The sequence below is a fragment of the Mytilus edulis genome, chromosome 8 (genome assembly GCF_963676685.1).
Source record: "Mytilus edulis chromosome 8, xbMytEdul2.2, whole genome shotgun sequence".
Taxonomy (NCBI): Eukaryota; Metazoa; Mollusca; class Bivalvia; order Mytilida; family Mytilidae; genus Mytilus; species Mytilus edulis.
The window spans coordinates 51,870,011-51,893,836 of NC_092351.1; the positions used below are offsets into that span (position 1 = coordinate 51,870,011).

The 23,826-nt window shown below is 32.2% G+C and overlaps 1 protein-coding gene across 1 annotated transcript in view; it reads left to right on the plus strand.

Annotated features, from left to right (window-relative positions):
- LOC139485831 (uncharacterized) overlaps nt 1–21,914 on the plus strand; it is a 37,362-nt gene extending 15,448 nt beyond the window's left edge. Inside the window, exons 3-7 of the mRNA XM_071270477.1 lie at nt 3,910–4,026; nt 5,768–6,404; nt 18,094–18,259; nt 19,010–19,434; nt 21,066–21,914. Coding sequence (XP_071126578.1) covers nt 3,910–4,026; nt 5,768–6,404; nt 18,094–18,259; nt 19,010–19,434; nt 21,066–21,733 — 2,013 coding nt within the window. The 3' untranslated portion in view covers nt 21,734–21,914. The remainder of the gene's footprint in view (nt 1–3,909; nt 4,027–5,767; nt 6,405–18,093; nt 18,260–19,009; nt 19,435–21,065) is intronic.
- Nucleotides 21,915–23,826: the final 1,912 nt, after the last annotated feature.

A 23,826-nucleotide genomic window follows, 5' to 3' on the forward strand; every position in this document is an offset into this window, starting at 1 on the left:
TTGAGGACGTACGATTGCCAACAATTGCCTATATTCACTTCATTTGAGTTTTGAATAGTTGATCTTTGACATTCATGGCACATCTTGTATTTGCTCTTCTTTGAAATATATTGGAATGCTTTGTATTTAAATTTATTAAACCATTGGCCGAATGCGATAGGATATTTATCTAGAATAGCGCTGACTGAAGAAAGGTCCCATCTTTGCTAATTAGGAACCTAAACTTGCTATAGCCGTCCATTTTGTACATGAATGAACATTGTGTCTCATAAACTACAAAATAGTTACTCGGTATGCATATCACCCTTCCAAAGCCTGGCCTGTCTAGAAATTATTTACCTTAAATCTGTTTTTTTCATGGTATTTAAAAATTAAAATCCATCATGAAATGAAATAGCATTGACAGTTAACAATTTGAAAGAAAAACTCATTAGTTTTAAATGCTGTCAAAACAATCAGATATTAAAAAACTCAAAATCATATAACTGGAATTTTAGCAACGTATATTTTGATGCAAGACACAAAAAGCAGAAGCATAATAGTGACTGAAATATGAAAATGATGTTTTCGGCGATTGCAAAAAAATGAAAACTGAGTTCTGGCACCGTCTTTGTTACATTCCTCCAATGAAGTTTTGCGCATACATCATGCACGATGGTCTAGATAGGGTTTACAGAATAGATTATAATGTACAAAATTTGCAGAATAAATGGAAAACAATTAAGAAAAGAGAAAACTAGGTCACAAAATATATCGTTAAATAAATTATATAATAGAATAATTTGGTGTTATGATATAAAGAATATACATGTTTATAGACCAATGAAGTTTGATATATAAAGAACAGAACAATGCCCCATAAATACGGAATAGAGAAAAATGGCAGAAAAAAAATAAGAAAATAGAAATGTAGAACCTACAGACTGAGTGCAGACCCCCATGCATCATGTCGTATTATATCCCGCACTGAATCAATAAAGAAAATATATCATTTGTCACAGTCAAGGGTCACAATTAGAGCGATAGTTAAATAACACTTAAAGTGATTGGTTATGCGAGATGTTGATTGGTAGTCGTGGCCCGTTAGCTGATCTCGAACTCTGCATAGACACAAAATAATTTTGTCGTAATTGGTACCTCAAGTTAATATGCTTATCATACGGAAACAATATAGAAACCGAGGATTTGCAGAACAATTCAATTAGGAAGTTTTGTCACTGATAAAAATAAAAAGAATAAATATTGTCTTACAAAGTAGAGTAGATAAGAACTGAAGACTCTTTAAGTCTTTTAGATTCCACTTTTTTCAACTTAACGTCAAAATGTTTCGATATGGATTACATCTCGCGTGAACGGGATGGTAAAACATGTGATTATTTATTGACGGCAAACATACTTGATGTCTAATTAATTTATCTGGAATTTTTTATAAATTTTTCCATTAAGTATTTGATCTGATCTCGTAATTTATCTTTTCTGCATTCGAAAATTGGAATTTATAAACACAACCAGCGGAATTTTATCTTTAAAACAGACGAAAAAGTAAAATCACAAAAATACTGAACTTAGAGGAAAATTAATTCGGAAAGTCCATAATCACATGGCAAAATCAAATAACAAAACGTATCAAAAACGAATGGACAAGAACTGTCATATTCCTGACTTGGTACAGGCATTTTCAAATGTAGAAAATGGTGGATTAAAGCTGGTTCTATAGCGCTAACCCTCTCACTTTAATGACAGTCTCATCAAATTCCGTTATATTTACATCGATGCGTTAAATAAACAGACACAATAAATAAAATAGTCAAAATATAGGTACATTTCATACTATTGGGCGGTTTTAGCTTTTATTTGTTAAGTATTTTTTTCCAGACATTTGTATTGTGGACAAGGACATTTTGCATATATATTTACATAAATGTATTGAAGATTTCAAAGCAGATAAATTTGAGATAATTATGTTTAAGTACATTTCAACGACTTGAACTCGTTATTTCAATAAGCCTTCAGACCATTTTACTTATATTTACAGAATTTGATCTATATCCAGTCCTATTTCTTAATCAACATAATATCAGATTTACTTGAATGAAAGACGTTACATTAATGCATTTGGAATTTGCATACACAATTTAAATGTCGCAAACGAATTAGAGTTAGTATAATCTAGATTTGAAATCAAAGTTCAACTCTGCCAGTTCATCAGAGTTCATAACTTAGTCGTACTAACCGAGATTTCAAATGTTTTAGGAATGAACAAAAGATCAATGAAGCTTTTTGAAAACGAATAACTAGCTAAACTTTATCATTATCATATTGGTGACCATGCAGAACGAACGTCACTTTCCCATTGTTCTTCTACACCCTCAGCTACTATATTTAGTATCTGCTGAATAAGTACATATCTGTTTGGTAGCCTTTGTATCCAATATGAACAAACAGTAATACGGTGTTAACGTAAAGACACATAGTCAGAACACATAATCAACCGAAAACGTTGATGATTCTCCTTTTTTGCTTTGTGTCCAGTAGCAAATAGTTCATAGATATAGGAAGATGTGGTGTGAGTGCCAATGAGACAACTCTCCATACAAATAACAATTTAAAAAGTAAACCATTATAGGTTAAAGTACGGCCATATTAAGGATGTGAACAACTAGCCAATTTATCCAATATACATGTAGCTTTTATTCGCCGATAATAATTTACATGTATCTATCCACATGACAACGGTGGACGAGCAATACAAAGCTTAGTTCAATCATACATCCGATGGATCAATTGATGGTGTTTAACACCACTATGGCACTCTTGGTGTGTGTCGAATCATAATGGGGTTCCCAGAGTGAACCACCTGCTGTCGGCGATTAAAAATATTAAAAGAAAATAGGTACCTGGTTGAACTGTTTCACACTAGTCATTTGGGGCCCTTTTTAGCTTCCTGTTCGATGCGAGCCAAGACTACGTGTTGAAGGTCGTACTCTATGACCTATAAAAGCAATTGTTTACTCTTTACACATTTTTACTTGAAAGGAGAGATGTCTCATTGCCACTCACACCACATTGTCTTATTTCGATAAACATGAAAATGTATAGCTAGTATATATAAAATTAACTTGCTCTAATTTGATAGACGTGTAATATATAAAATGCCTGTACCAAGTCAGGAATATGACAGTTGTTATCCATTCGTTTGACGTGTTTGAACTTTTGATTTTGCCATTTGATTTGGGATTTTCCTTTTTGAATTTTCCTCGGAGTTCAGTATTGTTGTGTTTTTACTAAATACATGTAAGCTTTAACATGCAATACGTACTTGAAGGGTGGTTCTTAGATTCATGAATCTATTATACCTTTCACTAAATTAATGAGGTTTTTGCTTGTTGACTTGAATAACAAAATATTACGCAAACTTATTAATAAACTTTCTTCTTAAGTTTAATTTGAAATCGAATCAATTTGGTTTACTTCATTACACAAGGTCAATACCCGCGTACCTGAGATTTTGATTAAGTCTATAAATAAGAACTAATCTTATTTAGCTAAATATTTGAAATGAAGGAATGTGAAAGCAACACGATTTCAAAATAATATCCCCACCTATATCTTTTAAGTGCAAACTATGTTAATGTCAAACGATACAACATACTGACATTATACTTAAATGAATATCAAAGTTCCAGTTTTCATAATTTGTTGAGACATTTTCAAAGAAGGGAGACGAAAGATACCAAAGTGATATTTAAACCCATAAGTCGAAAACAAACTGACGATGTTAGTGAAAAAAACCAGAAAACAAGACAACTGAAGACAAACAATAGTACAAAAAACAAAAATTAGAAAATGTAGCACAGGCTTCTACTAATATATCATTTCTCATGAAATATCTTTTTTCTTCTTTTTCAGAATGGGATAGCTGGCCCATTTTGGTATGCAGTTGGGATTATGATTAACATCTTCATATTTCCAATATTTTCTGTCCAGTTTAAAACAAGAGCACCTGGTGCTAAAACTTATTTACAGGTAAACAAGATGATCTTATCCATTACTGTAATGTCTTTTTTTGCTTATCCGTTGACCGTTGCACTCCTGGTTCATACAACTTTAAGTTTTTCGTGTCAAAAGTCGAATTTTCCGATACAACAGATCTAGCAAATGGTAGCAGAGTCACAAACAGTGACTACATGTGTAGGTTGTATGTTTTAAATATTATCAAAATATGCATAACATTTTTGCTTTTAAACATGAGAACAAAAACAAAAATATACTTAGTCTATCATTTGTTTTATTCTACTACAGCAACATATCTGCCCAAAGCTTACTGTCTTTTGCAATGAGAAACACACATTGAATACCATGAAAGATTGAATATTAACAAATGCTTCCTATACATACGCGCTGTATTCATTAGTTGCAATTTTCGTTTGCATAATATTTATAAACCTTATTATAAATTATGGATCATAAATATGTAATTGATAACATAGTAAAATAGATAAAAACACAAACAGATTAGCTAATTTTATATTCAAACACATTAATTTTTTATATAAAAACGAATAAAAACCGTTATCTCAGTGGCTCAGTCTACAAATTAAAAGAAATACTTCCTATAAAAAAATAATTGTGTAATATTTTATGTAGCGATTTGACTTGATTAGTAGTTTCACCCAGCATGCAATTACATTATTACTGGAACATTATCATGTACTTGGTGAATAACAATAGTGGCCTAAACAGTTAAATCTAAAGTACATGGCAGAAATTTAAAGAGTTAGACAAAACTTTAAGATTTGTTACAGTAGCATTTTTTGCGTAGAATTTTTATAAAATATAATGTGCATTCAGGTATATTCCAAAAATAAGACATTCCATTAGTTAGTAATTATTATTTTTTGTATTGCATTTTAATTGTACCTTTTCTTCAGCTAACGAGAGTTTCACTGACACATGCATTTTCAAATATAAAAACATAGAGATATGATTAAACATTAACGAAACAGCCCATAACACAAATAATGAAATACTTTGACAGCTAATTATTAGTTGTTGTTCTTTCTGAACATACATGAAGTATTTGCCACTAGCTTGTCATTAACTAACTAGCAATTTGAAACTAGTTATTACATAGAACGTATGGTGTTAAATGTCATTTTTGCCATCACCACGTAGATCCGGAAAGTTAATTTTAAACTAGTTCGTGCTTACATTTTTTTAAAAGCTAGATATGATCATAAATTAATCAATATAAAATTGAGAATAGAAATGGTGAATGTGTCAAAGAGACATCACCCGACCATATAACAGACAACAGCAGAAGGTCACCAATATGCCTTCAATGCAGCGAGAAATTCCCGCACCCGGAGGCGTCCTTCAGCTGGCCCCTAAACAAATATACAAAATGTATATACTAGTTCAGTGACAATGAACGCCATACTTAACTCCAAATTATACACAAGAAACTAAAATTAAAAATAATACAAGACTAACAAAAGTCAGAGGCTCCTGACTTGGAACAGGCGCAAAAATGCGGAGGAGTTAAACATAGGCGCAAAAATGAGGCGGGGTTAAATATAATTGCCATTTTATTTTCAGCCGCATTATATTCAGCCGCATTATATTCAATCCGAATATGTTCAATTTCGTTTAATACATCAAATACAATGTTGATTTACACGACTGATATAATATTGTGTTCAACTATGGTGCCATTGCATCACTTGTTTCATATTCAGTGTAACTTAAAACTTTACTTTATTTTCAGATTATCCATGCACGATTTGGCAAAAAGGCACACAAATTGTTTTGTGTTTTTGCTCTTGTGACAAACCTTGTAATCATGATTGGCTTACTTTTGGCAGGAAGGGCAACTATACAATCACTGACTAGGGATGCTTCCGACGAATTTTGTTTGTTCGTAATGGCGATACTTTTTGGTTCGTACTCGCTGATTGGTGGAATAGGCACAACGTTTTACGTTTCATACTTCAACGCGTGCCTCGTTTTCATTTTGTTAATTGTATTTGTAATCAAAATATTACACAATTCAGACTCAGAATATGCATCAATAGGAGACATTTCACGCATGTACAAATCAATTTCGTGCGTAGAAGGTCCCGTTGAGAACGCAAATCACAGTTATCTGACATTCAGATCTGGTGTGGCGTTTTTATATGGCGTCATTGAAGTATTTGTGTCGTCTGCTGTGACGTATTGTGACCAAGCATCATGGCAGAGTAGAATAGCAGCGAAACCAGTTCAAGGAGTATGGGGATTTTTACTGGCTGGTTTCATCTGGTTCTCTATTCCATCCACTATGGCAACAACGACCGGTATGGCTTATATAGCTCTCAGCGCAGAAAATGGGACGCATTACTTGAGCGCTGGTCAGATAGATGAAGGTAAGCGTTTAAATTCCACCGCCTTTTTTCCTTTGTTAGACATGCGAGTTACATAGTAGTCTAATTTAGTATTGTTGGTTTTTATTTGAAAGTCAAAATTGATGTTATTTACATCTTTGATTAAATTTAGTGATCGATTCTAGCTTGACAAATGTGAGGACACTGACCTTCAAAACGGTTCATTGTCCTCCAATAGTTTTGTTTGGATTAACTTTTTTTTATTTGCGTTCAGATGTCGTCTATTGATGTCATCTTACATAATCAAAATTGATCACCTTTTATATGAAGCGTTAAAGTACCAACTAATATTTCAGTCTAGAAAGAACGGTATGTGAATTATATATATAGCTAGTTTTGATGCAAAATTTGACATGTTCGGTGTGAGTCAATGCTACGTGATGAATGTCGTACTTTGACCTATAATGCATTGGTCAACTTTTTAAAACTGTGACTTAGATAGAGAGTTCACGTGTCTCATTAGCACTCATATCACATCTTTTTAATATATATATCTATTAACAGAAGAACAATAATTATCCCCCTGTTAAAGATTAAATATCCCGCCAAAATGTGTAATTAGATTACAGGGTTGCGTTAGTTGAGATATCTTTGCCAAATACAAAATGCAACACCGTGATCCCTAAAAAGACCAGGATTTAAGCGTGTAAGATATGTCAAGGCCCATTCTGTCATGTCTTCGAAGATATAGTATACATGGATTTTTTGGAAAACCGTATAACAAAATATTATTGATAGGGGCGCGAAAGGCTGTCGAATATAAAGGTCGCGATCGGTTGCCTAGGGTACATGTACCAAATTACGTACAAGGTGAAAAAAAGTCGAAAAAAACTCTATATATATATATTGTTATTTTCTTGTACGAATCGTGAATATTTTAGATCACTATGACGTGTAATAACCTTTTTTTTGGAACGTGCAGAAGCTTGAATTGGCTTCACGTTATGTTTTCAAAATATTGTCGGACGTGAGGCAATTATATCTCAACTAATCGCACGAAAGTGGAAGATCAAAATTAGCGATATAACACGTTTCCATTTTATCGAAGATTATGTTAACTTACGAGCGGTCTGTACTGTAGTAGAAGTTCATTGAATTGCGGAATAATTAACAGTGTCTTATTAGTATAATGACATTTCTAAAAGTTATTGTCCTCCCACGTATTAGCATTTTTATTGTTCGAAAACAACTTCTTTAATGTTAAATTGTGCAAAGTACAGGCATTAAAGTGTTCCATCTGTGAGTTTGAAATATAAATAGCAGCGTTTTTGCACTCTTGTGTTCTAATTTATTGTCTGAAGGTTGTTAAACGGATGATAAAAAAGCTTCCGGTGAAATTAAAACCGGTACTTTCCATTCAACGTTGATCAAATTACACTGGTGATCAACATTCTTTCAAAGACATCTCCATATATTGTAGTTAAGTGTTCAATAAGGCCAAAATAAGACAAATACGTGTTTCATACTCCCTTGAAGAATACATTACCCTTTATGGCAGTTATATTTAGATTTAAAAATAATCTAAATGTTCTATTTATAAATAGTTTCGGAAATTCTCTGAAAAATGATTTTCAATAAATGTTTTATCTTTTGCAATTCTTAACATTGCAATTTGTCAGGGTATGAATGGTTATTTGAGGCTAGGAAGGGCGACAGCAAACACAACTGTTTATATATATATTTAGTTTGGCCTAAGTTCATGTAACATACTTCATTGTATTTACAATTTGCAATAGAAGGGGCAAATTAAAAGGAAACACTCTGTTACATCGTATATGAAAATAAGAAGATGTGATATGATTGCAAAATGAAACAGCCACCGATTAAGGGTCAAATGAAGAAGATGTAAGCACTTATAGACAACCGCATGTCCATTCAATGAAAAAAAAATAATATCGTATAGTGTGCTATAGAAAGCTCCGATATGAAAACTAATGTGTGTCTTATACCAAAACAATTTACCAAAAAAAAAAAAAACCGAAAAAAAAACAACCAGATATATCAAACACGAACTTAATTAAGACAACAACCGAACTACATGCTCCTGACTTAGAAAAAAAAAGAGGGACGAAAGATACCAAAGGGACAGTCAAACTCATAAATCTAAAACAAACTGACAACGCCATGGCTAAAAATGAAAAAGACAAACAGAAAAACAATAGTACACATGACACAACATAGAAAACTAAAGAATAAACAACACGAACCCCACAAAAAACTAGGGGTGATCTCAGGTGCTCCGGAAGGGTAAGCAGATCCTGCTCCAAATGTGGCACCCGTCGTGTTGCTTATAATAGGTACATACGTAATGTATTGTATACATGATTGATTGATTGATTGATTGATGATGTTTTTCACCCAAACTACAAAAAACTATCTATATCGCAGCGCTTACAATCAGTCTTGGATTGAAACAATTTTGGATTGAAAACGAGTTTTGAGTGAGGCACCAAAAAAGAACTTATTTTGAGAGCAACACGAGGTTGTATAGCTAAGTAAAAGTCATCCTCGGAATCTATTCCACATTGAGACTAGACTACTCTTAATGAATGATATTTGAGACGTATGTTTTATGTAATCATTCGAAGGAAATGGGTCCGTGTAACACTTATCAATTCAAAGTTTTAAAAAGTTTTGAAATTTTAGATTTTTGGAATTTTGATCAAAGTTTTAAAATATCAAAATTTCAAATTGAGTAAAAGTTTTGAAATTTTGAAATTTTAACCAAATTATTAATATATTAAAATTTCTAATATCGTTTTTAAATTTAATAGTTTAGGAATTTGATCAAACTTTTAAAATACTAAACCTTACGTGCAATTTTGATTATTTCACTTTTTGAAAGTTTGATTTTTTAAATTTTTGATTAAAATATCAAAAATAGAAAAGGGGCAAAAAGAGGGGTACCTGTAAAAAGCGAAACGAAATAAAAGCGGAACGAAACGAAACAATATGAATTGAAAACATACTGATACTTAAAAGTTTATGTATGAAATAAAACCACAGACAGACAGTTGTAAGTGGTGAAAAATTGGATGACAAAATAAATATTTCTCAAAAGAAGAGAATTCATTTCAAAACCAGACGTACGGCTCTGATATTGGCCATTTTTCCTTGCTGATTTTTCTAGCACCTATATTTTAGGAGAAACAGGAGTAACAGTAAAAACTGAACAACTCGCAGTAGGTCAAATAGTATGGTTAGGTTGAGCATGTATATATATTTTCTACTGATCTCTAAGCAATAAAAAGGCTCAATACACGGTGTATTATCTCTTTTGATTTCAAATTTTTCTGTTTTGCTCTACGACTTCTTACTTTCTGCAATCATGTTGGCTAAAGAATATCATTTCATATACATTATGAACGATCATCTTTAACGTTTTAATCTGTTGTTTGTAAGTTGTTGGCCCTAAATATTCAGCTTTGAGCGATCCCTAAGAAGGTCAATCAAGAAAAGCGCTTCGGTCGTAACTTTTAACGTTCTGTTTTCATTTTTATCGGTTGTATGACGATCATAATTATATTGAGTTGTATCAATGATTTAAGTTAATATTTTTTTGGTACTTATAGCTCTGGTTTTGTAAAAGTTGAAACCTTTCATATCATATATAAACGTATATCATAAACATTATTTTCACGAGCATTCATATTTATGTAATAGTTGCCGCTGTACTACATTGTGCCCATCTAGCATTCATATTTATGTAATAGTTGCCGCTGTACTACATTAAGCGCCCATCTATTCATTTGTAGGTGTCGGCATTTTGAAAATTGAAAATTCTGTTCAAAAGTTTATATCAGCGATAAATGGTAATCTTTTGGGGAATCCAATATATAGATAGTCACTTTTTTTTTACTCTGATACTACCACGAGGGGCTTCGATAATGGTACATTAAGATATTCTGATCTCCAATTTGATGAAAAAATAATATTCCGCTGTGCCAGCAGAGGACAAAAGAAAAATTCTGAATCCAAATTTTCTCCATGCCTTATAGTGTTAAATTTTGAACCAGACAAGTTGATTAATAGCGATGTAAAACTTAATAAAATTGTTAGCGTTTCGACAAAACAATCACACCCCAGTTTTAAAGTTAAATGGTTGCTCCCTTATAGACAACGTTTGGACTGGTTATCATATACGTAGCTCCATTATGGGTCCTAAATCAACCACTGTTTTTAAATAGTAAATAAAAGGAAAGGGATTTTTTTTGTATTAAGGGATATTATTGTTCCGTATTTGCATATTGTTATTTGAGCATTTTTAAGTTATCGTACGACAATCGACTTTAAGCAAACTAAAAGAACACATGTACATCCAGTCAGAATGGGGCGAGTAAAGAGAAGCCACACTGTCAGCTGTTTGATGGATTTTTCCATTTTTGGCCGTACACCAATGTTGCTCTCGAAAAACCAGTACAATGTAAAACACTGAATTTTAAGTAAAGAATTCACCTATGGAACGCTGAACTGAAATTTGAAAGTCAAGAAAAATAAGAACCGAAACAATTGAAGAGGTGTTTGGCCAAAGTGAAGTTAAAACATATCAAAATCCATCTATAAGGGCTACTTTGTCCAAGGGAATTGAATCCTACGTTTCTTCGTAATTTGTATGTAAACAACCTATTTTAAATTATCGATTTTTTGTTGCCAGTGACAAATATTTCATGATTGTTCAGGAACAAATTAGCAATAAATGCAACAGGGAGAGAGTGTGCATAATGAAAACATATAAAACCTTTCAATTAGTTTAATTGAGGTCTGGAGCTGGCGTATGGCAGTAACTGCTAGCCTTATATATAGTAGTCCTTTATTTATTTATTATTAGCATTGTCATTTTGATTAGTTTCTTTTGTTTCCTATTCTGACATAGGACTTGTATTTCCTTTTCTAGTGCGTTTTACTGTTCGTATTACTGTGTGTTTTTCATTCTTTATTGGCTAGAGGTATAGGGGAGGGTTGTGATCTCACGAAACATGTTTAACCCCGCCGCATTTGTGCGCCTGTCCCAATTCAGGAGCCTCTGTCCTTTTAAGTCTTGTATGATTTTAATTTTAGTTCATTGTTAAATTTCGGAGTTTAGTATGACGTCTATAATCACTGAACCAGTACACTTTTTTGTCTAGGAGCCAGCTGAAGCACGCCTAGCACAACGTTCATTGCGACGCTATACATTAAGTATTCCTTCCGTATCATTTCTTGGAACTGAAATAAATCATAAAAGGCAATATAGTATCGTCATGCAATCGATAAAAAAAGAAAACAAAACGTTTAAAGTTGCATGCGACCGAAGCGCTCTTTCTGGATCTACCTTCACCAGGAACGTCAAAAAGGCGAATAATACTATTTGGTTTATTGCGAGTTGGTCAGTTTTCACTGATACTTCTAAATGTTGGGCACTGGGAACACCAAATAGCTCTAAATTATTTATCTCAAACGCTAACCTTATATAAGAGATTTAAATCAACTTATTTGATTCCGGTTTAAATAGTTTGTTTTTTTGATAGATGCACAACCTTAAAATTTCAGGATACTGTTATCCCATGTGATGTCTAATATGTTTCATAAAAAAAAACGACTTCTTCTTTTCATTATTTATTTTGTAATTAAAAATGATTTGATATATTTCGTGCTATTTATTTATAACTAAGAATGATTGTTATCAGAGCCGTGTTTACATCAGTGTTTACAGCCTCTTTTCGCCCCTTTTCTAATTTTGATATTTTAATCAAAAATTTAAAAAATCAAACTTTCAAAAAGTGAAATAATCAAAATTGCACGTTAGGTTTAGTATTTTAAAAGTTTGATCAAATCTCTAAACTATCAAATTTATAAACGATATTTAGAATTTTAATATTTTAATAATTTGGTTAAAATTTCAAAATTTCAAAACTTTTACACAATTTGAAATTTTGATATTTTAAAACTTTGATCAAAATTCGAAAAATCTAAAATTTCAACACTTTTTAAAACTTTGAATTGATAAGTGTTACACGGACCGAAATGTTGTGAATTTGCAATTTTTTTTTTTAATAAAACAAGTGTTGACCAGGAGTAATGTAATTCATATATGCAACTCAAATCCAATCATTTAAAAACTGGGGTGTATATAGATACATACGTATTATGAACCACTATATGAACAAATCGAAACTTTCTACTCGATTTTAGTTGATATGCAAATCTTACGCCAAAAAGACAATTTATTGTTTTAAATTAAGCACTCATCAGTTCGTTAATTTCTTGTAACAATTTATTTTTTATTCTTTAGATTTAGAGTTGAGAATGACACTGCATATACATGCATTTAGTTTAGTTAGATACTTATCCTTCTGTATGTGAAAGCCAACCTGGAAGAGATTATTAGCTATCTTAATGGAGTTTAATTTCCCTCAAACCACGAAGACACAACTACTATCCTAACTATTGTTTCTATTCGTTTTAGTACGTTCTGATTTAAAATTTATGAGAAAGTTTACAACAATATTACCAATAATGCACAACAAACACATCTAAAATGTCTGCGGTTAATTTAAGTGGTTTTATCACGCTTTTCATAATTAACTGTACGAATTGACTCAAGTTTATTTGTTTTTTTCTATCCGTGTCACAAAATTAACACATTAATTTTTAAATCCCATCTGTAACATTTGTAACAAACTGCAATCAATACATATAACAAGTTCTATGATCTTACCCAGAAAATACAACAATATAAACAAGAAGATGTGGTATGATTGTCAGTGAGACAACTCTCCACAACCGACCAAATGACACAGAAATTAACAACTGTAGGTCACTGTACTGCCTTCAAAAATTAGCAAAGCGCATACTTCATAGTCAGCTATAAAAGGCCCCGAAATGACAATGTAAAACAATTCAAACGAGAAAATAACGGCCTAATTTATTTACAAAAAATGAATGAAAAACAAATATGTTATGCATAAACAAACGACAACCACTGAATTACAGGCTCCTGACTTGGGACAGGCACATACATACAGAATGTGGCGGGTTAAACATGTAAGCGGGATCCCAACCCTCCCCTATTCTGGGACAGCGTTGTAACAGTACAACATAAGAACGAACTATAAAAATTAGTTGAAAAAGGTTTAACTCATCAAAAGGAAAAAAATACAAATACAAGTGGACGTGGCCGGGTACTTGTACATCCCAACAACAAAAAGACACTAAGTTCAGATCTGAGAGTACTCGCAGTTACTGACAGCTAGTTCAAAGCCACTAACAACTAATAAAAAAATATCATGCATCTAAGACTTAATTATCAATCAGTACACATCCAAAATCCAATGGATTCAGTGTAAACACTTCATTTGGTTAATAAAAGAGGATCGAAATATACCAGTTTGAATTATACCAGAGGGACATTCAAACTCATAAATTGAAAATAAACTGACAACGCCATGGCTGAAAAAGAAATAGACAACCATTATAGTATACAAAACACAACATAGAAACATTGAGACTAAGCAACACGGACACCACCAAATTCTGGGATCGATCTCATATGCTCCGGAAGGGCAAGCATATCTACTCCGCAAGTGGCACCCATTGTGTTGCTCATGTTAGTACATATTCCAAAACGGCAAACCAACTCGTAATGGCGTCCATAAAATTTACAAAGGGATGATTTCAACTTCACCATTTGGAACTCTTGGTTTAATAACTTTCTTGTGAGCTATCATGATAGGAAATACAATTCCAGGAACATCGTATCAATTGGGAGATATATTATATATACTGCGTATTCAGGTGCTGCTGTAATGTCATTATATATAATACTAGAACACAGTCACCCGTGATATCGCGGGTCCGTGACTGAATCAAAGTATATAACTATGCTTAAGCCTTATTTTAGTATTGGTATTGTCATCTGATAAAGTCGTGCCGATTATAAGATACACAGTTTTCTCTACTTTCAAATCTTTCCGTTTGAACCCGTCGACATGGAACTTTTTAATTATTGGTAATATTCAGGTCCTGGAATTGAGTATTTTTTAATCAACAGCATTGTCCAATTAAGTTCAAATCTTTGATTCGCTGTTTTACGTCATGCCCGCTAACAAATTGAGAACTGTACCTATGTGACAGTGGAAAAAGCAGCTTCGTTTATTATTTTGGACTTTAATATAAAATTCTCAATTTTGATATTTCAGACTTTAATTCTCTGTTTTTTATAATTCATTTTATTTTATAATTTCGTTTCTATTTACATTGCATATCCAGGACTTAAAATCAACATGCTTTGATATGCAATTAAATTCTTAGTTTGGACATTGAGTGACATGTTTAAATCTGTTAGCTAATTAGTGACATTTTACCTTATTCATAATGTATGTTCTTAATTATCATAATCAGATTATCATTTAATATCTATTCTTCAAGTTCTAAAAATAGTTTAATCTTTGTCAGTGAACAATATCACTAAAATTAATTGTTATTTGTTATGTCTATACTTGTCAATTCAATGGTGTATAAATACTTGTTTATAATTTCTATAAGCAAGATTTGGACTCAGGACTTTACACTGAACACAGTCCATCTGTAATAAAAGTATTAGTATTCCATGCTGAATTATTGCTTTATTCATCGCTAGTTCCAGAGTCTCAAAAGTTAGGTTTCACCAGTATTCATAGTTCTCATTGCTATTCAGAGCAATCTTTCGTTGTGTGATCAGGTGCATCACACAGTTTCAGTAACAAGAGGCCATTCAGTCAGGCTCTTGTTGCACAACCTCACAAGTCACCAGTTTCCCCGGTGACACCTATACGCCTTAGTCCAAATTTTTAGTATTCGTATTGTTATCTTAGAAAGTCTTACTAATTAAAAAAAACTACAATAGGGAACAATTTGACAATGATTGAATTTAGTTGTGTCGACTTTGTGATTATGACCCGTGTATATAGTAAAATCAAATACACCATTTGGTGGTGCGCCTGTTAGATGCCGAACGTACAGATAAGGTAATAGGTAACAGGTGAATATACTATTGGTATCGGTACCGGATTCGACCCGGAACTTGTTAATTATTGGCAATATTAATTATGTGGAAAACAAAAGGGTCTGGAGTGGTGTAATTTTTAATCTACACAATTGTCCTATATTAGCTAAAGTTGAAATCTTTGATATGTCGTTTTTACCTGATGCCGGCTGATAAATTGGACCTCGTAATTTTAGTATTATAGATACATATGCAACAAATATTTGCCAATAATTTTTACGCAAACGCATAAAGAAAGTCCATCAAATGATAAGTCAGAAAAAAACGGTGCACATTATGTGTAATGTTCGGTTCCTAGTGCGCATACTAGTTGCAAAGATAAGACATTATTTCTTATGCAGTAAAAATACTGCAATCTGATTGGTTAATTACCCCGGTGTAAATAACAACCCACCCTGGTTCACCCTGGGATAAATAAAATTTTGCCAAAAATTTCAGAAATTTTTTTTTTGCCCAGATAAGGCAAATTCAAAAAAAATAAATAATCAAAATAAAATGTTAAAATTTTTTTTTTAATATTTAAACATATTTTGTCTCCCGGAAAACTCAAAGAACACAAAAAAAATTCTGATTTAAATTAAGTAAAAAGTATTTTACAATGTGCAGCAACATGGACATTGAAAAAACGTTACACTGTAAATTTTTCATTACCATTTTTTCAATTTTACATCCTGGTTTCAAAATGAGTAAAGGAATTGTTCATAATAAATAAATTCGTTATCTTGGTGTAATCAGGGGTGTACGGAATTTTTGCGCCTCAGGGTGTATGAATTTTCAACAACGGTGTACACCCCTGATTACACCAAGATAACTAATATTATAGATATAGGCTTTATGTGTTTACCTTATTGAAGTATGCAATTCAATGTTCGTCATCCTTGCTGAATCGAAACTAATTTAGCACGAAATAAAGGCAAATAGTTTTTAGAACCACGCACACGAGTCAATAGGTTTATTTTTTTTAAATACCTCAGTGTGATACAATGTAATAGAAAAAATGATTCAGTTTTGGATATAAGTCAATTGGAAAAATATTTGAATTAAACATTTAAAGTTCCCATATAATCAAATACAGGACTAAAGATGATGAATATGGTTCACTGCATGCAATGCAAAAATTGTGTGATGGATTTACTGCCTTTTCTTTTGAATGTACTCTTAAGCTTGGGTCTAATAGATTTTTTTGTAGAATTATTTTCTGCCAAAAAGATCTTTTATCGTGTAGGTTTTTATATTGAGAAGGATATTAGGCAAACCTTATTAAATACGTCTTTATATTAGGAGTACATACTAGCAGATGATTTTCGTGTATATTAAAGAGTAACTGTAATACTTTGATATTATACAATTATTATACTTCACAGGTGGTATATATCTACTAATATATATATATATATATATACATATACAATACTGTAGAAGTATTAACCACCCATGGACGTATTTTTTTGTATTTGTTGTTATTATTTTGAAAGATTGATTATGTATAGATTTGCTTTTCCCTCGTCCGATTTTAATAACATTTGAAAAAGTAAAATGACACGAGTGCAATCACAAATATGGTATATGCAGTGTAGCTATATACTAAGCTTGAACAATAGGCAACGGATATTAGGTACGTGTGAACTGTTACCAGATTCAATATATAATACTAGTGTATCTGGTGTTCAGTTTATTTGGTTCATAAGTGTTTCTCGTTTTTCGTTTTTATATAGATTAGACCGTTGTTTTTTTCCCGTTTGAATGGTTTTACACTAGTAATTTTTGGGGCCCTTTATAGCCAGCAGTTCGGTGTGAGCCAAAGCTCCGGGTTGAGGACCGTACCTTGACCTAAAATTGTTTACTGTTATAAATTGTTACTTGGATGGAGAGTTGTCTCATTGGCATTCATATCACATCATCCTGTATCTATACAGTATTCTAAAGCCGACCAAATTCATTTACCGTTGTTACGAAAGAGACGAAGTAGTTTCATATCACATAATTTAATATTACAAATTGATAAAATACTTTGACAGGTTCTAACAAGATGATTTATGGTCTGATATTGCCGAGTTTGCTTATATTCTTTGTCCGAGTAATTGTTACTCGAATATCTCAGTCGTTTTATTGTGTCGGTCCTTGATGACTACTTTGTACATATAGATCGCAAATAGGAGAGACCACATTATTGGGGATACAGTAAATTTCTTCGAATGAAAATTTAGACGACAGAAAAGTAATGCTCTGGTGACACTTTCTATTTCTTCTCAAATATCATTGATGGCCTTCGGTTGCTGTCTGCTCTATGATCGGGTTGTTGTCTCTTTGATACACTCCCCATTTCGATTCTCAGTTTTATTTTTATTGCAATTAAGATTATATAACGGAAGCATTTATTTCAAGATTTGAAAATAATTATATGAATAACCTATTTTAATGTACTTGAAGTCTTGAACATACATAAAATATTTGCCGCTGGACGTTTAAAAAAAAACAAGCAATTTTTTTACTTTGAACCGTATTTATAATTCTTTTAGACATAATTTGTGTAAATGTACTTTTAGATAAATGTTTACATGACGTTATTAATATGCATGAGACGCTAAGCAACCAACTATCAATTAATTACTATTGCTGAGTTATTTAAGCATGATTCTTAAATTGCAGGATTGGTGACACCTTTAATTGCAGAGAAGGTCCTTGGTTCGTCTGGTGGAATTCTCATTCTGACCATGGGAGCCATGGCTTTGATGTCGACAGGGTCAGGAGAGGTCATGGCGATATCGTCCATCATCGTTTATGACATTTATCAAACATACATACGTCCGTTCAGGTGTGTTATTTAAGTTATTTTGAAATAGGAATAACAAATGCAATTAACTGGAAATAAATATAAAAATACATATTTTAGCATACGTCACAAAAACTGACACTTTCCCAATCTTTTGCGCAGATATAGCAAGTTGTGGCACAAACGGCAATCCCACAACCATTGACTTAAACAAATTAACTCTTAACATCCACCGCTGCTTTATTAAAATAGAATCGTTGTATCTTTTACGTTCGTTGCATTTTCTACCCTTCACAATTCAACCCCCCTCCCCCCCCCGGGGGACACTCTCTGTACAATTGAACCGTTCCAGCTTACTTTAACCTTTTTATACAGATACTTAAGAATCAGACGACAAACTAAGCTTATAATACAATTTGAGAGTAAAGTCGACTCCTTAACGTACAACCAAGTATTTTTTGTATAATTCAACACTTACCCGCTATTTTCCCAAATGATCGTAAGACTCTATGTTCAATGTAAAAGAAGATTTGTATTGTTTCAATGTAGGGCCATAGATTTAACAATACTTATACATTCATATTACTAACTTGATATATTACTAGTATATAATAAGACATATGACATAAGACATAAGACATTGTATTTCACTAAAGCCTCAACATGGGGTATGTTAGTACAGCATTGTTGAACAAACAATATAGTAAACATGTTTTGGATTAGTAGAAATATATGACTTATCTTTCTTTGAACAAGATTTTCCAATAAATACCTTATTGACAATTTTTATAGAAAAGAATTGAAGAGAACAGATTGTGTTTTGTGTGGGAAGTTGAAGAAACAGACGGTAGCTGCTACTTATGCAAATGACCAGGACCGGGAAATTTTGTGTCATTGTCGAAGTGTCAATAAGTGTCATAATTGCTTAGAAGATATACAACGACGTCATAGACCAAATTTATTTGGAATCAAACCACCGTATATGTGTCCAATTCACGGGCAGTATCGTCAATACCAAGATTATCTTATCACTTTTAAGAACTGGTGTATCATTTGGGTCACATTGGCAATTATTCCACTAGGATTGATAATCTTTGAGTCCGGTATCGACCTGAACTGGATATTTTACGTCGGAGCAATTATAACGATTCCCTGTTTTCCACCAGTGATGCTTTCTATTATATGGGTAAAAGCAACATCAAAAGGGCTCATGGTCGGTAAGTTCAGTTAGCTTTTCTATTCCGAAATAATAGCCTTTATTGGATAAATACTATAACCGTCTTTTCGCTTCTTGACCTTTAGTGAAGCTGCACTAGAAATAAGAAGCGAATGCTACCACAAAATATTCGAACTCATAAGTAGAAAACAAATTGACAGTGCCATTGAAAAACGAAAAACGATCACTACATCAACAACTACATTGTATTTGTGCAACAGTGATCATGATAATTTTTCGTTTAGAAATCTAATAAAAAATGATTTTCCTCTCAAAAGCGGACATGAAATCTTTTTCAAATGTTTCAATTTTCAACCAATGACAATTTTACCAATAACGGGTGGTATTTTTGCAAATGCCTGAATCAAGGTTGTGGAAAAAAGAACAATTCGAATGATTTAGGTAGGTTTAAATCTGAAATAGCGAATTGATAATTACAATTTTAAATCTGCATCAACATAATGACGTGTGCTACCTTCTTTCAGTTGTATTTCCGTCCATCTGTAAGACCCCACATCGAAACAAAATTTTGTTTGCCTTAATGTAAGGAAATGGTTTCATCTTTGGTCTCCGGACCAAAGATGAAACCATTTCCTTATAATGCTTGGTAATGCTCAGTTGTAAGCAATTTTACATATGCCGTACAGCCAATTCTTGTTAACCACATTCGTTTTGTCAAATTGTTCAGTTTTTCTATGAAAGGGAATAATGTCATACTTTGGTCTGGTTTTGATAATGTTGAGTTGTAATGTGTCAGAAATTTTTACATTTGCAATGCATCCACTTCCTGTTTGCCAATACTTTGCAATTTGTACAACAATCACTGTAAAAGAAAAAAAAAATCCCTAATTTTCTTGACTTCTAACGGAGGGAATGACAAGTTATGCTTCAGTAGACATGCAATCTCAATCAATTACATGCAGTGTTCTAGGTCCAGTTTCGGTTTCAATCTTGTTACATAGAGAATCGAGTCTGAAATAGTCCCAACGACACCATATTTAGAAAAACGCTTTTTAGAAAATATTAGTGAATCGATGACCGATCGAGTGGTTTAAGTTATTATAAATCGAACTGCATTTGCTACATTGATCAATAGACTATCAACATTGAGATAACAAGTTCAAACCCCGCTAGTTGCAAAGTAAATTACACTTCGATCTTAAGTGACTAGCATTCTCAACAGTGCCGAACATGGCGTTGGACCTTTATACGTAGTCTATAGACCAATGTACTTTGTTATAATTCTGAGTCAAATAACAGTTATATTTTTGAAGCTAAAATTTATGTCATGATTATGATACTGCAAAGATTGTCATCGCCAATATTGAGAAACAGCTATTTTTTTGTCAACGGATTACAAGTTTGGTTAACCAGTTGCTTGTTGTAAGAGCAAGGGATGACATTTTATTGGAAACAGCACTTCCAATTTAAAGCCTGTATCGCTTATTATATTACGTTTTACCATTTTGTTTTCGTCGATTATATTCATACATGTATTTGTAATATAACTTTAAGTAGCATGTTTGGACACATTTGATTGTTCATTTTCCGTCTTGAAACATTTTTGTCAATCGACAGTGATGTCAGATATTTTAAAACGAAGTGTATTATGTTTTTCTTTTTACTTTTCAGGAGCAATTATGGGATTTTTCTGCGGATCAGCTGCAACATTAACAGCAGCAAGTATGTACCCGAATGGTTTAAATGATTTTCTTCTAAATACTGTGCAAGATTATAGTATTTTAGCTGGAACATGCTTTAGTTTTGGCGTTAGTCTAACCGGATGTTTGATTATCTCCCTTTTTACGCATAAGATTAAAAATAAACATGACGAAGATATGGAATGGCAGAAAATGTACAACATCGATAATCCGCTTAATCCTTGGGAGTTGAATTTCAAAGAGGAGCTCGAAGGACTCCATTTTGATACGAAACCAACATTTCAACAGATGTCGACTACCTTTAGAAAAGCAAAAATTACAGCATACGTAGGGGGATTTTGTAGTATATTTTTATTCGCCATTTTAATACCTGGGATCATGGCTACCTTCACCGTTATGAGTGAAACCCAATTTAAAGTTTGGGTTTGGTTTACGCAAGGATGGGCAGTAGTTATGGCTGTTATAGTCATCGTTGCACCTCCTTTTGAAGAAATTCGGAGAATTGTTAAACAGTATCACAAAAACAAAGAAAGGAGACAAGAAGCGAACGGAAATATCAACGACAAAATTGTAATGAACGAAGTGATTTTCAAGGACAAGTCACTTGCTGATAGTAATAGCGTCCCAACTAAGGTTTAATAATAGCCCTTAATTAAAGGGAAAATAGACATCATACCCACTTTTTTTCTGCTCACGTACATATCTTCGAGTTTTACGCAAAGTGTAACGTTTACATAGAAGGCACTTATATCAGTGATATTTTGAATAGACGATTCAAGATACAATACATATAGAAAAGATAAATGTATTATAACAAAAATACACCATGCATATTTGTTCAGGTTAATTGGACAACGAACAGTCCTAATGGAAGTGCAGTAAATGTACGTTTTGTCGTAATGTTTTACTGAGTATTTGTAAAAGAAAATATATGACTGTATGACAACAAAACTAACATCAATATTATTTTTTAGTAATTCAAATTTAAATATATAATCTGATTTTTGTTGTGGTTTTAATTGAACGAAATTCCAAGCTGTTGATGTTGTTATACAGGTTCGTATACAATCAACATTAAAATTCAAAGTGATAACCATTAACATGACAAGTGAGAACAAGTTGATACCCTCGATCACCCAATTCAATATTGTACCATCTGAAATACAATATGAAAATTACATTTTGTAGAAAAAAGAAATTGTAAAAAAAAAAAAAAATTATAAGAAAAATAAATCTTGTCCACAGATGTTAATAGTCTACTTGTAATTTAGTTATTGACCCTGTGATTAAAGATACATATATTTTTTTCGACGAAAGAACATAAATTTGCATTGAAAATAAAGATTTAGTGAAAAGAGCAAATGCATAAGTGTGTTTTACACTTTCATATCTTTCATATCTTTAAATTACATTTAAGTTTTTGTTAAGTCTAACAATGGTAACACTGACAGCTTTTTGTTTCATATATGCCAATTTGTAAACTCCTTTATATACATGATTGTGTGTTTTTGATGCTAAGCATGCATTGGACAACATCTCATTATGTTCCTTTTCGAACCAGTTTACAATTACATTGGCAAAGAGGAAACCACTTTTGTTAGAGATGTGTAATATATTAATAAATATAATAATATGTAATAAAGGTATTGGTGTTTGCATAGGCTTTTCATGTTTGTTTAAATCAAATTTATCAGTTAGCAATCTACCTCTATTTACTTTTAATATAAGAATATTTACATCGTATAAAACAATGAAGATGTTGTAGTAACATTTGTCATCTTTTTTTTATTCGTTTTCGCAAAACATAACAAAGTATATATTAATATTGGTTTTGAGGAATATCACTAATTAAAAATGTTCGAACGGCATCGTTGATTTCTGTTATATTCGATTTCACTCAGTTATATTTCGAAGTTAGATGAACAGTCTGATATTTGGATATTTAAGACAGAGTCCACTAAATTCATTGATAGGTTTTCATTGGGAACTAATGTTTCTGTCGATAACAATACTGATACAAAAATTCAGATTCAACTTATTTATACAAGTGCCAAACAAAACATATTTAAAAATAAAGTCATTTGAAAAATATGTCCTACGGACAGGCAATATATGACATCCATTCTATATCATTTTTTTCTAAAAGAAGTTCTGCTAATATCATTTTTGTCTAAAAAAAGTTTTGCTCTGTCACTATTTTTAAAAAGGTGTAGAAAATTATACAAAGATATTGGTTGTAAGATGTTAAAAAATTTCATAAATCTGTCCAGAGATAAACAACATAAAATGATATATTTCAACAATTTACATATGACTCTGATATTTAATCATAATATTTATATAACCAAACATTTAAATGCACAATAGAAGTACGGTAATCTGTATGCGTTAAATATATTATATTGTGGATTCAACATTTGTTCATAATTGTTCGATAGTTCTTCATTATATTAAAACATTATTCATGTGTATTCAAGTTTCATTTGTTTCATCTGTCATTATACTAAGAAATACTTCTTATGCATTTATATATTTGAGTTATCCAATTTCGTGTTTTTTATGCCTCACCTACGATAGTAGAGGGGCATTATGTTTTCTGGTCTATGCCTCCGTTTGTCGTCTGTTCGTGCGTCCGATCGCCATCTCTAGGTTAAAGTGTTTGGTCAAGGTAGTTTTTGATGAAGCTGAAGTCCAATCAACTTGAAACTTAGTACACTTGTTGCTTATGATGT